General features: G+C 32.9%; 1 protein-coding gene across 4 annotated transcripts in view; it reads right to left on the bottom strand.

Annotated features, from left to right (window-relative positions):
* Nucleotides 1-2403: 2403 nt before the first annotated feature.
* Nucleotides 2404-18176, bottom strand: part of LOC145249724 (complex I assembly factor TIMMDC1, mitochondrial-like) — a 227470-nt gene continuing 211697 nt past the window's right edge. For all 4 annotated transcript variants that reach the window (XM_080111627.1, XM_080111625.1, XM_080111628.1 and 1 more), the window contains exons 5-8: nt 15860-15927; nt 13248-13326; nt 8448-8549; nt 2404-2542 (exon numbers count right to left, since the gene is read on the bottom strand). In XM_080111627.1, coding sequence (XP_079967753.1) covers nt 2518-2542; nt 8448-8549; nt 13248-13326; nt 15860-15927 — 274 coding nt within the window. In that variant the 3' untranslated portion in view covers nt 2404-2517. The remainder of the gene's footprint in view (nt 2543-8447; nt 8550-13247; nt 13327-15859; nt 15928-18176) is intronic.

Genomic DNA, 18176 nt, shown 5'->3' with positions numbered 1-18176 from the left:
TGTCGGTCGAGGCATCTTTGTCACTGGTGAATCGGTCCATCTCATCTGTTAAAGCTGTCCCCCCCCGACTAGAAACTGTCTCCTAAATTTGTTGACTCAAAATTGGGAATCATATGTCTGGTCTTTTGTCTCAGTCAGCAGCATATCCGATTAATAGAAACTGACGACTTCCATGCTTGCCGTGTCTGCCTGGATTTGGCTGATTATTCTGAAACTGACTATAAGGCATCTTTCTGCCTCAAAAAAAAAAAAAAAAAAAAATCTTAGAAGCCTTCCTTCATCTTTTTTACTAACCTCACTTTTTATACTTTTGTTCTGCTAATGAACTTTTTCTTTCCAATTGTTGATGGTTTCGATTCTGGTGGAGACAGGCTATAACATCACAGAATTGCTTATAACTTTTAAATATTAAAATTTTGAATGAATTACACTTATTTAAAAAAAAAAAAAAAAAATTCAGAAAAATAATTATGGTGTACATATTCGTCACAGAAAGAAAATGTCATATTCCAAAAATCATATAGATTGATCAATTTTTTTTTTTTTTTTTTTTTAAATTAAAATCAAATTCTATGATTTTTAACAATTAAGTATTTTTGACAGCCATTGACATTTTTACAGAGAACTAGATAAATCTTGTTAGTTGAATCGAGTTTTCTGCTCTTGAATACAAATATACACAAATATGGCGACTGGTTGCTCTCCCTTCATAAAATTTGGTTTTCTTTAAAAAAATATAAATAAATAAAAACTGGATCAATTTATGTGATTTTTGGAATACGTCATCATCGTTCCAAGACGGGTATGTGCATCATAAAGATTTTTCAGTATATCAGTTTTTTAAAATAAACATGTTTCTGTAGAACTCGGGAATCCGAATGGAACTTCTTTTTTTTTTTTTTTTTTTTTTTTTTAACACAAATATATCATGAACAAGGTTAAATCAAAAACGTTTATCACTAATTTTCCCAACTGTATTTCCTTTCAAAATAATTTGTCACTAATAGTAACTTTTACCAGCTAAAAATGAACAATTGAAATGCGCTTACGTTTTCCGTTAATCTTTGGCTGTAAAAGATTAATGTCTTCGGTGACACTCTAACCATTAATGGCATTGTGTTTTCCAACATTGCTTTTACTGGTTGGAGTGTGGCCATTTTGGAGCTTCAGTGAAAGAAATCCTGAATTCATTTTTTTTTTTTTTTTTTTTTTTTTTTTTTTTTTTTTTTTTTTTGAAACACTTAAGACATGGCCTCAACGAATATGGTTCAAAGGTGGCAGTTTGATAAATTTCTTTTATAATGGTGTTGCAAGATGGGATTTTTTTTTTTTTTTTTTTTTTTTTTTTTTGCTTCAGCACCAAAGTAAAGAGTTTATGCCATTTATGATATGGTTATTTCCCTTATTGACTGTGGTATGTTGCTGGTCCTGTGTAGTTCTAGCAACCCACCCTCTCTAGCTTTACCATCTCTCTTTGAGAAGGGGGTGGTGATTTATTGCTAATTGTCTGAGGTGCCCCTACTGGAAAATGTTGACAGGGATGCTCCGCCTCTGCGCCCACTGGCTCTTCACTCCCACTTTCTGATCCTTGTGTCACGTCTTCTAGTGGTGGAAGGGACATAAATTAAAAACGCTGTAAATGTAGATTTATTGAAAAAAAAAAAAAAGTCAAAATTTTCATGTGTAGAAAAATATTTTAATTCATTAATTTTAATTTTTTAATACCAATTACATTTTTTCGATGACTGATCTTTTAGCTAGGAGCAAAGTCTAGTATCTGTTCTTATACTACACCTTGTCTTTTCTGTCTTGAGTCAAAGAAGAAATCCTTCTAGACTGAGGCTTTTTTTTTTTTTTTTTTTTTCCACCCCCCAATCCACTGCTTCTTTTTTGGGAGCTGGATTTTCACCCACACATACACAAAAAAAAACAACAAAAAAACTGTCCTCATGGAGAGACAAGTATGGAGCTAGAAAAATTTATTGAAAATAAATTTTTGTCTCCTCAGCATTATTTACGCAATTCATATTCTTGTATAAAAGGAACACCTAATCTATCATTGTCATCAACAGCAAAAAAGTTGTTGTAAGGCATAAAATAGTTGAATTTTTGGTTAAATACATTAAGATGCAAAAAAAAAAAAAAAATTCTATCCTTTGCTATAAAAACTCATAAAACATTTTATCCCCCCCTACCCCATCCCACTCCAGCCGTTGTGTTGTGATTGTCAGTCCTTCTCGCCCAACCCCGTCATAGTATTTGTCTTGAACTTAATATTTATATAAAAGGAAATGGCATCCTAACTTGTAAATACTTTTCATTCATATGTCATGAAGTTTATGATGTGAAAAAAATAAAAATAAAATATTCACAATTGATGAAAAAATAAAATAAATTTGGAAAGTTTTTTTGTTTTTCTTTTTTTATTATTATTGTAAAAAAAAAAAAATAACTTATTTATTTTACAGGTTTTGTGACATAAAGCAAATCTTATTTAAAGGTTCGCTGCAACTGTTTTCAGTCTCCTCCTTTGTTGAGTTCTCTGTTTGGGAAAGAATAAAAAAAAAAAAAAAAAAACATTTTAGAAAAGTTTTGTTTTGGTATTGAATTCAAAGATTAGATCCAAAACAAATGTGTGAAAGTTTTTTTTTCTTGTTTTTTTTTACCTGCAAATGTTGATTTTTACAAATAAATATGCAAGCATAAATAGTTTTTCCTTTAAAAAAAAATTGAAAAGAAACTCCAAGAACTACTAATGCATTTCTGATTCGAAATAAAAGGCACTAAAGAATTAGCAACTATCCGACTACAAAATAGGCTGTCTATTTTTTATTTATTTATTTTTTTAGATTAAAAAAAAAAAAAATACAATGTGAACATTTTTAGCAACTACTAGTGGGAGGGGGCGCCTGGCTTTGCCCGTTCGTAAAATATGCTTAAATATGATATTTTAATTTGTCCAGATTTTCGTATATATTATTATAGTCGTTATTTCAAAAGTAAAAAAAAAAAAAAAAGAAAAAGTATTTACGTGCCATCAGTTAGAATCAAAGCCAAAAGCAAAACTAGCATTTAACGTCACACGCATATTAATTGATTAAAAATAAACTAAGATGAATGTACAAAATGTTTTTTTTTTGACCTTTTAAAAACTATTTTAACCGACTAAAGACCCATAAAAGAATGGTCCATAAAAAATACAATCATTTAAGACCCATAGCACTACTTTGTGACTTTTAGTTTCGGAGGAGATAGAGTTTGAAAATATGGAAAAAGACAGTGAGTTCTATAAATTAGATAAAAAAATTGTCTTGTTTATAAACAATAAGAAATAAACCAAATGCAGTGACATTAATTGTTTAAACACTAGATAAAATGATAGAGGGGGGGGGTTATTCTATGAATATCCAAATAAAAAAATAAATAATGAACTATTTGGCAATTTAAAGAGTTGAGTGTTTTTATGGGTTTGTTTTACTATACACATAGATTTATAAAATTTGTCAAAAAATCAAATATATAACAAATAAATGTTATCAAAGGCAAGATAAGTTACTCTTCTACCTATCTGCAAAAGTTTTTAGTGGTTTGACTCACTTTAAAACGTGTAATCGTTTCGAAAATCATAGTGTTTATCGGTATATTTGAAAATGCAAACTAGCAGTGTGCTGTTGAATACGGTAAGTTTGGGAAAATGAGTTCAAACTGAATAATTATACAAAATACTGTTAGAAACTCACTCAATATATGTTACTGTGACATAGTCGGACATATATTTGAACCCGAAGCCTTAAGGCTAAGGCGAAAAAAACATGACGCTAAAGAGACAGAAAACTGACAAAATTAAATGTTTAAAAAAAAACAGCAGGTGGTTAAACTAACGTCAATGTTTTCTAGGTCAAACATCACACCATATAGTCGTAGTAGAAAAGAAGAAAGGAACGATTTTTTTTGCTACCCCTCCCTGTAGAAAAGCGACCCGTTAAGGGTGAAGGAATTAATGTTTTTAGCCAATTTTTCAATATTTCTCATCCGAAGATACTAATTTGGTGAAAATTCATTGCCTGTGTGGAAAGTTTTTGCGAGAGATACAAAAACACACACACACATTTTGCCTTTTATATATATAGACTAGCGGGGGTACCCAGTGTTGCCTGGGTGTTTAGGTTTAAAAGAAAAAAAAAAATAGTTTTGGTAGGTAGTTAGGCTCGAACCCAAACCCTTGAGGTTAATAGGCTGATGACTTCCTGCCATACTACGCAGGCAGAGAAGTGAGAATGTGTGAAATAAAATGATTAAAAAGAAATGTGACAGGTGCGTGTTTAATGAGGTCAAACATAACGCCACAGGGAATGAAACGCACTTAATGTTTCCGCATTGAATTTTAACTGCGGGGTAGTTATATTTTTGTTTTTATTTATTTTTTTTTTTTTACCCAACTTTGGTTTGTTTCCCCAACGTGTTGGGGAAAACCAGCTCCCCCTTTATTAGAGGAGCGTCGCTTTCCATGTGCCAGGAACTGCTGATACGATTTCAGTTTCGTTTTTTTATACTGAAAAGTGAAACAAAGACACGGCGATCGAAAAAAAATTTCGAAAATAGCGTGTAAAAGTCTGGCAAATTAAAGATAGACGTGAACTCTGTTCTTAACTTGTAGATATTATGATTTAGAAATATAAAAAGTTTTAAGGAGTGAGCCGACCAAGCGCCCCCCTGAAAAACAATTTTTGCGGACATACACAAAAAGTGCACACACTAACACACACACATTTTTGCTTTTATATATATAGATAACGTTCTTAATTAATTTTTTTAGATTTAATTCATTAAAAGCAAAAACTATTGTATTAATAAAACCTTGAAAAACTTTTGCATCTTCTTCAAAATCTAAATACTATAATAACATACGATACTGCATAATCAAATAAATTTCTAAAAGCCATTTAACACATGCCAGTGTGTAAATTAGACATTAAACCGATTAAAATTCAATAAAAAATAAATATCACTACGCCACCCCATAATCTTGCTACTATGTCACTCTTGTGCATGTTGTTTTCGAATTGAATTTTCATTTTTTTTTTTTATTCATTCATTCTTCAGATTTAGTCGACAGGTGTTTTTTTTTTTTTTTTTTTTTTTTTAGAAAAAAAGTCCCTTTTTACACCTCCTCGTTACTATACAACTTTTTCTCGGTCGTAAATCTAATGACGTCAAGGAAGATTAAATCTGGGCTGTTTAGGGAAATGTGTGCAGAACAGGAGACTTTGTTGGTATGGCCACTGTGATACTATAAAGTGGACCTAAGGTGGATTTGAGTCACTAAGTGCTGAGAGGGGGGGGGCAGTAGACAAAGGAATAGGAAATAAATAAACAAAAAGATGGGAAGTAGCAAACAATGAATCTGTAGGTATTTTTAGATCGAGCGTTTTAGATTTGACAATGGCAATAGAAACCAACAGGACAGATAACACAGGGAAGGGCAACTTCTGGTAGCCGGGGTGGAGGGACTTCAGATATCGATGCAGAGAAGACAGTTGACAATTAGCTGCCGGTTGCGGCGGATGGGGCCTGGTAACGACAACGGTTGGACAGTTTTAGAGCTGACAGCAAAACAGAGATAGAGACGAACGTAACATCGATAAAACGGGGAGAATACACACATACTCCAAAGTTCAACCGTTAAAAATATGTGAAACATTGGTCTTTGTGTTTTTCGTGTTTGTTTTATTTTGATATTTCTACTTTGTGTTCCCATCGACAGTCGGCAACAAGAAAATGACGATCCGGCAATTAGAAGAATCGTTGACGAAAAATCCACGGCATACATTGGAGGTCGGCATTCTGTTGGGGGTCATACGTGTTGTCACATGACCACATCAAAAGAAATGAATGAGAGTGTTTAGGTTAGATGTAGAACAGTTGAGATAGTGGGGTCAGCACATGGGGAAGGTCAAGGAAAAAAATGGAAGTAAGCTTTAAAGATGGACGCTAGAGAAAAAGAAATAAATAAAAACTTGGTTAGAAATAGGTTAGCTTGGAAGTCGATTTCTAAAAGTTTTCCAACACATGCCAACATGTAAAACAGACGTTAAACCGATGACGACGTTGACGTTAAAACCGATGAAGATGACTGGAAATTTATTATAATGTAAATTAATCTGGATAATAACATTTTTTTTTTGTATGATAATTATTTTTGTATTACTTGGATTGATTGGACCATTATTCCCATCTCGGTTGTTTCTGCATCCATTCCTTTTTTTTTTTTTTTTTTTTTTTTTTTTTAAATATATATGGTTGTTTATTTTTTGAGATGAGGATTGATAATTGTTTTTTTTAGACTGTTTGGACTATTGTTCTCATCTTGGTTGTTTTTTTTTTTTCACAACATGAAAACGGTCGGAGGTTACATCAGCCGAAACATTGTGATGTCATTTCGCGTACTGCCTCTGTCATTTGCATATATCTCATGCTGCTGCTATAAACGTTAACGATTTAACCGATATAAATCCAGTTCAAACAGACAGAAGTTTATAGAAGCTAGAAGTAATTGTGAGAGAGAAATAGTGATAGCTAAGAGAGAATATACTGAAACCACCAGAAAACACATCGAAGTACAGAAATTAGGAACCTGTGATTAAAGGTAGTAAATAATGGGCAATCAACAATTCCCCCACTATCAAAAAATCACGAGGTTGTTTGCACAGCAATCAAAAAGACTAACATGCTTGCCAGTCGGTTTGCCTCAAACTCCACATTGGATGCAGCAAACCACTCCCTCCTTGATTTCCTTTGTGGATAGACGCCACACTAGATGATCTGAAAATCACACCTTCTCAGGTGCATGGTATCATAAAAAACCTAGACACCTCGAAAGCATGTGGACCTGATCTCATCCCAGCTGTGCTATTAAAACAATGCTCCACCGAGATTGCTCCAGTTCTCTCCAAACTTTGTGCAGCTAGATGTTTGTTCACATTATATTTTGAATTTCTCAATGTTGGAGAGAATTCTAAAGGTAAGCAAAGAAGTCTTTCCAGCATCCACTGCCAGTCGTAAATAAAGCATCAAAATTCAGACAAAAACAACAAGTGGACAATCACAGCCTGTGCGCATGGACGTAAATCCACATGCAAGTGTCCAAGTTGATTTGCATTTTTTTTTTTAATGGAAATCGCCGAGACGAGACATGAAGCCACTTGATGTAAGGAGCTAACAAGAACAAAAGCTGATTATTGCAAAGACAAGAAACGCCTATTGACCTTAGCCTTGAAAAGACCAATTCTGCAGGTAGAAGGAAAACAGGGAGCAGGAAGAGAGTTCCACAACCTTGCAGTCCTTGGAAAGAAACTACTGGAACAGGAAGCAGTATTACGATGAAGTATTAAAACATGGAATTGATGAAGACCACTAGACAAATGAGTCAAATGAGCTGAAACAAAGGAAGCAGGGAATAGATCAGACAATTCTGAGAAACACATGCCATTATAGTGTTTGAAGAAAAGACTGAGACTAGCAACATCACGTCTGCAAAAGAGGTTGTAGTGAAGAAAGTGTGGGAGCCAATCAAATTACAGATACGTTTCTGCAATTTATCAAATGTGACACAGATTCATCGGCCCAAATATGACAACAGTGCTCCATACATGGTCTGATAATAGAATTGTGGAGACAGAGAATAGCCTTGGGTGTGAAAAGTGTTTCGAGCGATAGAGAGAACAGATTTTACAAGAAGCAGAAAGAGCATGGATTTAATATATCGGCACTAAGAAAGATTGTGTGAGAAAGAAAAACCAAGAAGTTTTAGAGTCTAGCTTTGTATAAATAGCGTAATTGCATTCCTTAATATCTACTTTCTTTCAATGCAGAGAAATTCTTGCACGAAATTGATAAGATGATGTATCTACTACTAGTCTCTCCATAGACCAAAAATGAGTTTTCAATCTAATAGGCCATGCACTATCAATCAAGCTCTAATCAAACACAGAAGAGACATCGCGAGCCTGTCTCTGTTTTATCGTTATTTTCATGGCAAGTGCTCGTCTGAGTTCTAATCTATGGCCCCCCCCCCTTCACCAAACATTCATGAGAAACACTCGTTTGGCTGTAAACACTCAATAATTTCTCCCACTTTTTATCCGTTCCTAAACCTAGTGGAACTCTTACGTTTACCTGCTTTCCAGCTGACTACAATATGGCCGTCTTCAAGTCCAATGTAAACAAGTTCTTGATGAGCCGTTTCCCTTAAGTAAATCCAATTTACCAAATTTAGACTTCTAACGATTACTACGGTATTGTCCTTTTGACCAATGTACACTCTTTAACCCTTATCCTCGAGTGGCCTCTGGGCCTTGATAAGTGGTGATTCCTTTGTAAAAAAAAAAAAATAAAAATAAAAATGTGTAATACCTTTCCAAAAATTAAAAAACAAAATATATATTAACCTTTGAACCTCCAAGTATTTTTGAATGTTCCAGTAATGTCGTTGTTCTTGCGTTTCATTAGTCATCAGCATAAATCCATAAATTAGCGTGCCGCCCACTAATCTGCAAAATATTAAAAAAGAAAAAAAAAAGTTGTTTGTTGTAAAAATCTTTAAATTATTGCATGATACGTTTTCTCAAAATATAAAATAAAAATTTTGTTTTTTGCAGAAAAAAAAAAACAAAATTTTTTGTTTATATCTTTACTTTATATTTTACTAGCCTGGGTGCCTGGCGTTGCCCAGGTGGTTGTTGGTGTGTGACGCAAAGGCAAAAAAGAAAGTGGAAGTGTATTGAGCAAAAAAAAAAAAAAAAAAAAAGGTAGCAGGCAGGTAGGCTTGAACCCGTACCGCGAAGGAGGGAAAGAAAGTGAAAAAAAAAACAAAAAAAAACGTGACGCGTTAGCTGTTGCACCCATCGCCAAACCGGAAGTGACGTAGGTTTAAATTAAGGCTAAACAATCAAAAAGAGATGAGTATTATTTATTAATTTTTATGGCGAGAAAAGCGACCCCTCCCTGTAGAAAAGTGCTCAGTTGAGGGTGAAGGAATTAATGTTTTTGGTCAATTTTTCGATATTTGTTGTCCGAAGGGTGGAACTTCAAAATGATACCAATCTTGTGAATCTCTATCAACTCTGCCGAAAGTTTTTGCGAGACATACAAACCTACATACATACATTTAAACAGACAGGCGAGATTTATATTATAGATAATTTTTATATAACTTTATAATTTTTACATTATATTTTACTTTATATATAAATCCACCATGAAAAAAGTCTGCTTTAAATTTTTTTTAAATATTCAAATTTTTGGCTAGATACTAAAATTATCATATGATCTTGTATACAGCATAATCATATTAACATACTGCTTCTCGTTAGATTACCAAAGTTAAGTGACGTTGAGTCTGGGCAGTACTAAATGGGTGTTGTATATGAGACAGCTCTTTGCTTATTCCAGCCACTGGATTCAAGCAATGCTGGTTTAGAAGAGATATGGTGATGATTGTGCAACCTTTGCTTCACAATTGACTTAGAGTGCAGATATGTAGATCATATAGATTTTTTTTTTTTTAATATCGGAGAAATTCTGAACAAGAACAAATTTTTTATATTATCATTATATATTGGTTTAACGTATGTTTTTTTATGTATTAGTTTTTAAAAATTACAGGGAGTATCTATTGTATTTTGGGTACTCATGTAGTATAAGTGCTATGCTATCGTCAGAATCATCCATGCGATTGATGGAAAATGCCAGAAGGTACCGAAATGCTGAGCACCTTAACTCTAATACAAAAATTCATTAAAAAAACATTTGTTTGTTATCAATGGTTTTTTTTTTATATTAAAAAATTTTCTTTTTTTTTTTAATCTAAATATTTATTTTGATTTGAACCAAAAAGAAAAGAAATAAAAAAAATCATTAAAAAAAAAAAAAATCATGAAAATTGTTTTTAAAATGTGTTTGCTATCATTTGTTTGTCGTACAAAAAATAAATTTTTTTTAAAAATTACATTTTCACCTCAAACAAGACACATTGCCATTTGATGTCGGGGGCTACTATCAGGGACATAAGCTACAGGGGTACTATATAGGGAGTTGGGCAGCAAGATGTCGGTTCACGTTACACTTGAACTTTTGCATGTCAGTACAGTTGGGGAAGCAGGGACCCGGAAGGGAATTTCAAAGTCTAGCAGTTCTGAGGAAGAAACTACTGGAGTAGAAGGCTCTCTTACATCTAAGGATCTCTACTGTGGAGGGGTGGGATTTGTTGGGGGTATTTACGTCGAGGGGGTACAAGTGCTTGCAGTTCGTCAGAGCATTCACCATTAAAACACTTGTAGAAAAGGCAGAGGGATGCAACATTTCGTCGATGGGACAGAGGTTGAAGTTTAGATGACAGTTCAGGACCTATCAGGATGGCGACTCTCTTTTGAACCTTGTCTAGGAGCGAGAGACTAGTAGCAGATGCACCAACCCAAATATGACAACATTACTCCATACATGAGCGAATGATGGCCTTATAGAGGTACAGTATACTTTCGGGCGTTAGTAGCTTTCTGGCACGGTAGAAAGAGCCTACCTTCTTCGGTCCTGGCAATGCTCTCAATGTAATTGTTCCAACTCATGTTTCCTATGAACGTTATTTATTAATGAATCTTACCTTACAACAAATTTTTTTTCTTTTTTCTTGATTTGAATTTTACTTTTTTACAAGTTTCATGAAAATTGTCGAATAATTATTCAAGAATAATGTTTTCACTTTTCAAATTTTTTTTTTTTTTTTATTGAATTAGTTTCCCGTTTAACATGAGTATATTTTTCATTGAAAAACATTGGTCAGTGTTTGTGCAAATAAAAAAAAAACTATCATTATGTTCTTTCTGGCATTTTCTATAAACCACCTGAATGATAGAACAAACCTCATAATGCATAAGTACCATTTCTTGAGACTGAATGGAAGCCTCCTTCATATTCTCTTAATATTAAATATCGAAGTGGTAGGTTAAACGTCCATTTTTTTAAAATGATTTGAACAGGTTGCTTACTTCTAATTCAGATAATATTGGCCTCACACCAATGAGATGAGGGGAGCAGGTACACATGAAAAGCTGTACAGAGGTTGACCCTGAAACAGTGTGTATTCTCTCCTGATAATCTGACATTATCTAAAAATCAAAGTATAATACCCTACAATTAAAAACAGCGCACAACTAATTTATGAATGAAATAAGTACAAAAAGAAGACGAAACGATTCATATTTCTATCGTGAATATCTGATACTAACTGGAAGCTGAAGGGATTACGCATCACATTTGAAAACAGTCGTTTGAATAAAACCTACTTAACAGACGAATTGTCAAACATTTTTTTTTGTATTTCTACAGAATTGGGACGAGATCTTGTAGTCGAGAAATGGAATTTTCAGATAAAAAAAATGGTTTCAACTGATTTTCTTGTCAATTCTAATAAGTGACAATGATAGCTTCCAAATTATGCAGTTGAAATATTACGAAATATTACTAAATATTACTAAATAATATTAAATATTACTGAATATTACTAAATAATATTAAATATTACTGAATATTACTAAATATTACTGAATATTACTAAATATTATGGAATATTACTAAATATTACTAAATATTACACAAATATTACTGAATATTACTGAATATTACTAAATATTACTGAATATTACTAAATATTACTGAATATTACTGAATATTACTAAATATTACTGAATATTACTGAATATTACTAAATATAACTAAATATTACTAAATACTACTGAATATTACTAAATATTACTGAATATTACTAAATATTACTAAATATTACTGAATATTACTAAATATTACTGAATATTACTAAATATTACTAAATATTACTGAATATTACTAAATATTACTGAATTATAAAAAAAAAAAAACCTTAATCGTGTTAGCACGTGAAAATTTTCCTCCATCTTGTTTAAATTGAAACAGAAAATTACCTCCCTTTTGAACTCTCCTGTGTTTTACGATTGTTTTTATCAAATTCTATCTTTTATTTTCTTTAATAAATAATTTTCTACCTTATCAATTTTCGTAATTTTTGGATATAATCATCTTAAAAATGGGAGGAATACGTAGATACCATTGTTTTCATGTGAAATTCAGTATTACAATTTTCGAAATTTAGTCCCAATTGTGTAGAATAGCCTTGTTTTTTTCCTTTCCAATGCTTATTTAATTATTTTTCACCCTTTATTCATACTAATCCTTTAATTTATTCCGCCCTTAACTCATCAGAAGAAAATGAACTCATCAACTTTAAGAACAAAATAAAGAAATATGCGCATGATTACAAAATCCAAAATTGGAAGAGGAGCTGCAATAATTTTTCAGCTTGTTGCGCCATTTTTAAATTAATATGTCAAAATTAAATGAAGAATAAAATTTGCATTATTTCTATCAAATGTTCAGAAGAAGGAATTTATATAACGAAAGATTAATTTTTCCTTATTCCATAGAGTTTCAAAGATTAGACTTTTCTCTTCAGAGTCAGTAACTAAAAATATTAATTTTTGTGCATACATTTGTTTTTTGTCATATTAATTGAGCATCTCTTTATTAAAATAGGATCTAACATAAAATATATTCTTATCATTCAATTAAATATATGGTGCATGTCCAGCATTCAACCTAATTAAAAAAAAAAATACAGAAACATTTTTAAGTACATATCTGTCATGAAACAAAAGTGTCATATTCCAAAAGTCACAAACTGATCAAGTATTTTTTTTTTTTTTAATATAGAAAATAATTGTTTTCTGATTTTTAGTAATTTTAATAGTAAATCGTAGTCATTATAAAACTGATTTTGATCTTGGTAGTTTGAATCGAGTTGTCTCCCTTTATTAAAGATGGCAAATTAAGACAACATTATCATAAAATTTGATTTTCTAAGTTAAAACACCTAACTGATCAATTTACGTGATTTTTGGAATATATTTTCATTCACTGAGGGAAAAATAAATCATAAAGGCTTTTCTTTTTTTTTTTAACTAGGATGAAATATGGACTTGCATCAAATACACACACACGCATATATATATATATATATATATATATATATATATATATATATATATATATAGGATCCCGGGCAGTGCGAGGAAGCCCTGCTAGTTTTATGCAAAAAATCTGAAGGGCCAAAGGACAATAGTATTTCTAGTAATGTTTGAAAAGCAAGAAATAATGCTTACCCCATAAGTGATCCAAACACTCCACCACTCATCATTCCTTTGGGGCCAAGATTTGCTTTCAAAAGAGATCCTGTCACACCTAAGTTTAATAAAAAAAATAAAACTCAAACTTTAAATTTATTGGTGGTTGTTCAGAATTCCCCATATAGTAAAAACAAAAATACCGAAAAATCTGTATGATGCACATATCCACGACAGAACAAAAAGAGCATATTCCAAAAATCATTTAAATTGATCAAGTAGTTTTATTTTTATGACAAAAATTATTTTTAACCGATTTACAGTGATTCATGGAAAATCGTTGACATTACAATGTTGATCTCAGAAGTTGGAATTATTGTTGAGTTATCTCCCTTTATTTTTAAAGAGGGCAATGCCACACCATCTCTCTTTGCTTACTCATAAAATTTGATTTTCTTTGTTAAAAATAAAACTACTTGAAAAAACAATGATTTTTGGAATGTGATATTTTTGTTTCATCATGGGTATGTACATCATATAGATTTTTTTTTTTTTAATATAGGGAAAATTCTCGACAAGCAAAAATGTTTCATTATCACCATCAACATCTGTTTGACTTCCAAACTAATCTTTCCCTGGCTACCCTTACCACTTCCTCCCATGTCAACTGACCCTGCTTTCTCAACTGTTCTACATTTATTAACTCAAAAATTCTCATCCATTCTTTCAATGTGACCAAACCAACAAAGTCTCTTGCTCTGCACACATCTCCCTACACCGTCCAAATTTAATCTTCCCCTGAGATCAGATTTAAGCATGTCTTTAAAACTTGCATTATGCATCCTTAGATCATTCGTAGGCACTTATGGAAATGACAACCATCTATAGCAACACTTGAAAGGCCGGCAATGACTAAAATCTTGTTGATTCTCTCTTCTCACCTTGAACACATGGTACAATGAGGAAAAAGGTGGCTGGTTAATTTTAATGCATCCAAAAACCAAGTTTCTCTCTTTCCATCACCAATGCTCCGATCCCAATTGAAATGAATGGCTCTTATCTTGAGGAAGCACCATGTTTTGACAAGCTTCTGAGACTGAATTTTACTCCTGACTTGAAATTGAAAACTTACATCAAATCTGTTGCCAAGGTTGCTGGAAAAATTTTTGGATCATTCTAGCACTCTAAAAGGTATATCACTCCCAATACAATCCTCTGCCTGTATAAGAGCCAAACACAACCTAAGATAGATTACAATTGTCACATTTGGGGAGGAGCTGCTCAGACTACCCTTTCCTGACTTAACGGCTTCAAAATCTAGTGGATGATGTCCTTTTCTCCTCCTTATAACCTCTTCCTCACAGAAGAGACATTGCAAATCGATCTCTGCTCTTTGTTATTTTCATGGCAGGTGATTAATTGAGCTCCAATCTACGCTCTCCTCATGCAAAACATTGACAACAAGCACTCGTCTATCTTCAACAACTGTCAACAATTTCTCAATCTTTGCCATAAATTAAACACAAATTCCATGAACAAAGTTTATTTCCTAGAACTGCCCGCTTTGGAGCACTATATCACTGACTACAATGTAGTTGTTTTCAAGTCCAATGTAAACAAGTTCTTACTGTGCGTTCTTCTAAAATAATCAAATTCTATTTAATTTCAATTTAATTTAATGAAATCTGTTGCATAGGTCACTAGGTCACTAGATCAAGGTCACTAGAAAAATGGCTGGATCATTCTGCATAAGAGCCAAATACATGCTAAGATGGAGTACTATTAACACATCTGGGGAGGAGCTGCTCAGAGCACCCTTTCCTGCCTTGGACAAGGAAGAAAACCGACTTTGAAATCTAGTGGGCGATGTCCTTTTCTCTTCCCTGCTACCTCTTTCTCATAGAAGAAATGTTGCAAACATATCTCTGCTCTATCGTTATTTTCATGAATATCTGTGCGGCCCAAATTCATATCTAGTTCATTCCAAAAAATTACTTTCACTTAGGATGTTTGCAACCTTCATGTGGTTTCTTCTGCGAGTACACAATATGCTTCTAAAAAGAATTTTAACTAGAAAAATATCGGGGAAACCAATGCCAACAACAGAACCTTTGGATTTGTGCGACATGATGATGATTGCTAGTGATGTGAAATTTGGATGATCAAGCAAAACGGTTAATCCAGCAAGGCACTGGAATCAAAGCTGGCAGAAATTTGTTGTGGAAAAAAGTTAATTTTACAAATGAAACAGCAAAATAATATGTCTAAAAAAAGCAAAAACAGTTCTCATCCGAAATTCGCCCTATATTAAAAAATAAAAATAAAAATCGATATAAATTGATCAAGTAGTTATTTAAGCGATTAATCCAAATTCGTATGTATTATGACAAATTAAATTATTGTTGAGTTATCTACCTTTGTTTCTTGAAATTATTTTCAAAATAGTAGGCAAAACAGATTATTCATAAAATTTGAATTTCTTATTTAAAAAAAACCAAAAAAAAAAAAAACCTATTAGATCAATTTACATAAGTTTTGGAATATATTTTCGTTTCACCATGCAGGTTTTTCTTTATTTTTATTTTTCAATATAGAAGAAATTTTAGACAAGCACACAAAAAGAAGAAGAAAAAAAAAAAAGGCAGACATACCTGAAGCAATTACATATTCCATTACACTGCTTTTATTTCTATATACAGCAATACTTTGAGACAAGAAACTAGAAAGAAATAAAAACATATATATATAAATTATTAGTATTGTAGAGGGTGTGGAATGATAAAATTGTCGCCCTAGAAAAGACAACATAATTCCATTTCCATTTGATGAAAACCAATTTTCTTTTTTTTTTTTTTTTGTTCAGATCATCTACTAGTTGGCCAGTTGTGTACAAATCCCAAGAGTGATAGGAGCTTTCTATCATGTCAGAAAGTGACACAATGTTTAACGAGGGAGATCGGAGATGTGCCACTGTACAACTCATGCTCTCTACCGATCTAAGTTATAACAACAGGACCATTACCAGTACCCTCAAAATGCATCGCTGGATTGCCACGAATAACAGGGACGTGCCTAGGGTGATGAAAACGAAGTTCCCTGCCAAGATTATGATCTTTGGTGTGGTTTCAAATGAGGGCCACATCATGCCATCTCACATCTTTGAGGTTGGCTTGAAAGTCAACACCAAAGTGTACCTGGATGTGCTGAAGAGTATGGTGATCCCTTTGTGCAATCAGGTGACCACTGGCGGACTCTAGAGGCCTTGGCTTGCCTTCAGGAGTGCTATGACTGTACGCTTCTCCCCCCCCCCCAACCTAAACCTGCTGGACTACTTTGTTTGATCATATGTCGAGAACATCACCAACATGACCTTCCACAACACGAAAGCCAGCCTAATAGCCGCTATCCACTGGGTGTTCAGAGAGCTCCTGCCAGTGCTTATAGAAAAGGCATGCTCCAAGTTCCGAACACAAATCAAGGTGGTGATTGAGGCCGAAGGTGGCTACATTGAATAGATGTCAGCTCTACTACATAATCAAGTTACCTGAATTGATTTTTTTTCAATAAAAGTTTAAAACAAAGCTGCAGTGTTGTTTTCTTTAGGGCAACACTTTATCGTTCGACCTTGTATAAAAGTCTGATTTTTAAATTCAATGAAAGTAAAAAAAAAAAAAAAAAATTTTTAAATCATAAAAAATATTTTCAAAATGTTAAAAAATTTCCTGTTACAATTCAGACGCTAAATACATTTTATACAAGGGTTGTTAAAAAAGTAAAGCCTCCTATTTTTTTTTTCTACTCAAACTTACAGATATGAAGACAGGAATATTACCATTAAAAACAAGCGACCTCTTGTTCTCCCGAATTTATTTTTCTCCATAGTCACCACCATTATCAATGCACTTTCGCCAGTGATGAACAATGGCTGTGCATAGGTGCCCGGCATGCACTTTTTCATACGAGGGTTGTTCCAAAAGTAAAGCCTGTTATTCTTTTTTAATGGAAAAAATTGAAGAGCTTTGAAGGCGGGAGCGGTACCATTAAAATGAGCAACCTTTATGCTATGGAATTTATTGTTTTTTACATCGTCACTTCTCAATGCACTTTTGCCATCTTTGCTTCTGATGCACGCCCATGCCGGGAGATGTTTTCTTTGAGTTTCATACCGTCAATATCTGCAACAGAAAGATGAAACTTTCAGGTTGTTAATGCATAAGTTCAGTCATAAAAGTGAAGGAACTGATTTGCTTTGTCACCACTTCCGGTAGCAACCATGCTGAAAGTTAGGAAGTATGTTAACTGATTATTACCTTTCAATTAAATTATGAAGAGTTGTCTCCCTTACTTTGGGCAGCTGTGTAACTCTTGATTTCCTCATTTGCCTTTTAGTCCTCACGTTTCAGGAGCGACGTTTCTGACAAAGTGTGAAGAATTGCTTTCTGAGCCAGAATATATTCCATCAAACAGTTATCGTTAAAGCAAGTTTTTTTTTTTTTTTTTTAGTTCCTTACATCAATTGGCTTTATGTCTTGTCTGGAGCAATTTGCATAAAATAAAAAAAATAAAAATTTATTTCCTTTTCTGAATTAGTTTAAAAACTGTACACAACATAAAAATTAAAAACTAAAATGACTTTACAGCATTCCAAGTCATATCGGATACGTACAGTTAGTTTATATGTCTATAAAAGTGAAATTGTCTCTGTATGTGTGCATACATTTCCCTACTAAACTACTCTGTCAATTTTCAGTCTACAGACTAGATTTGACATAAAGGGTATTGAGATTTGGGAAAATCTTATTAATCGGTTTTCAGCCAGAAATTTGGCTGTCAAGGGGTCATGATTTGACCTTTGAAAACTCTACCAAACTCCTCTGCCAATTTTTAGTCTAAACACTTGAAATTTTACATGTAGGTTACTTGGACATGGATCAAACTTTTTAATTTGATTTGAGCCCAAAACAATAA

Source organism: Euprymna scolopes, chromosome 28 (genome assembly GCF_053919585.1).
Source record: "Euprymna scolopes isolate OS-2025 chromosome 28, ASM5391958v1, whole genome shotgun sequence".
Taxonomy (NCBI): domain Eukaryota; kingdom Metazoa; phylum Mollusca; class Cephalopoda; order Sepiida; family Sepiolidae; genus Euprymna; species Euprymna scolopes.
The sequence above is the reverse complement of the archived record's forward strand: the minus strand, read 5'-3'. Positions and strand labels throughout refer to the sequence as shown.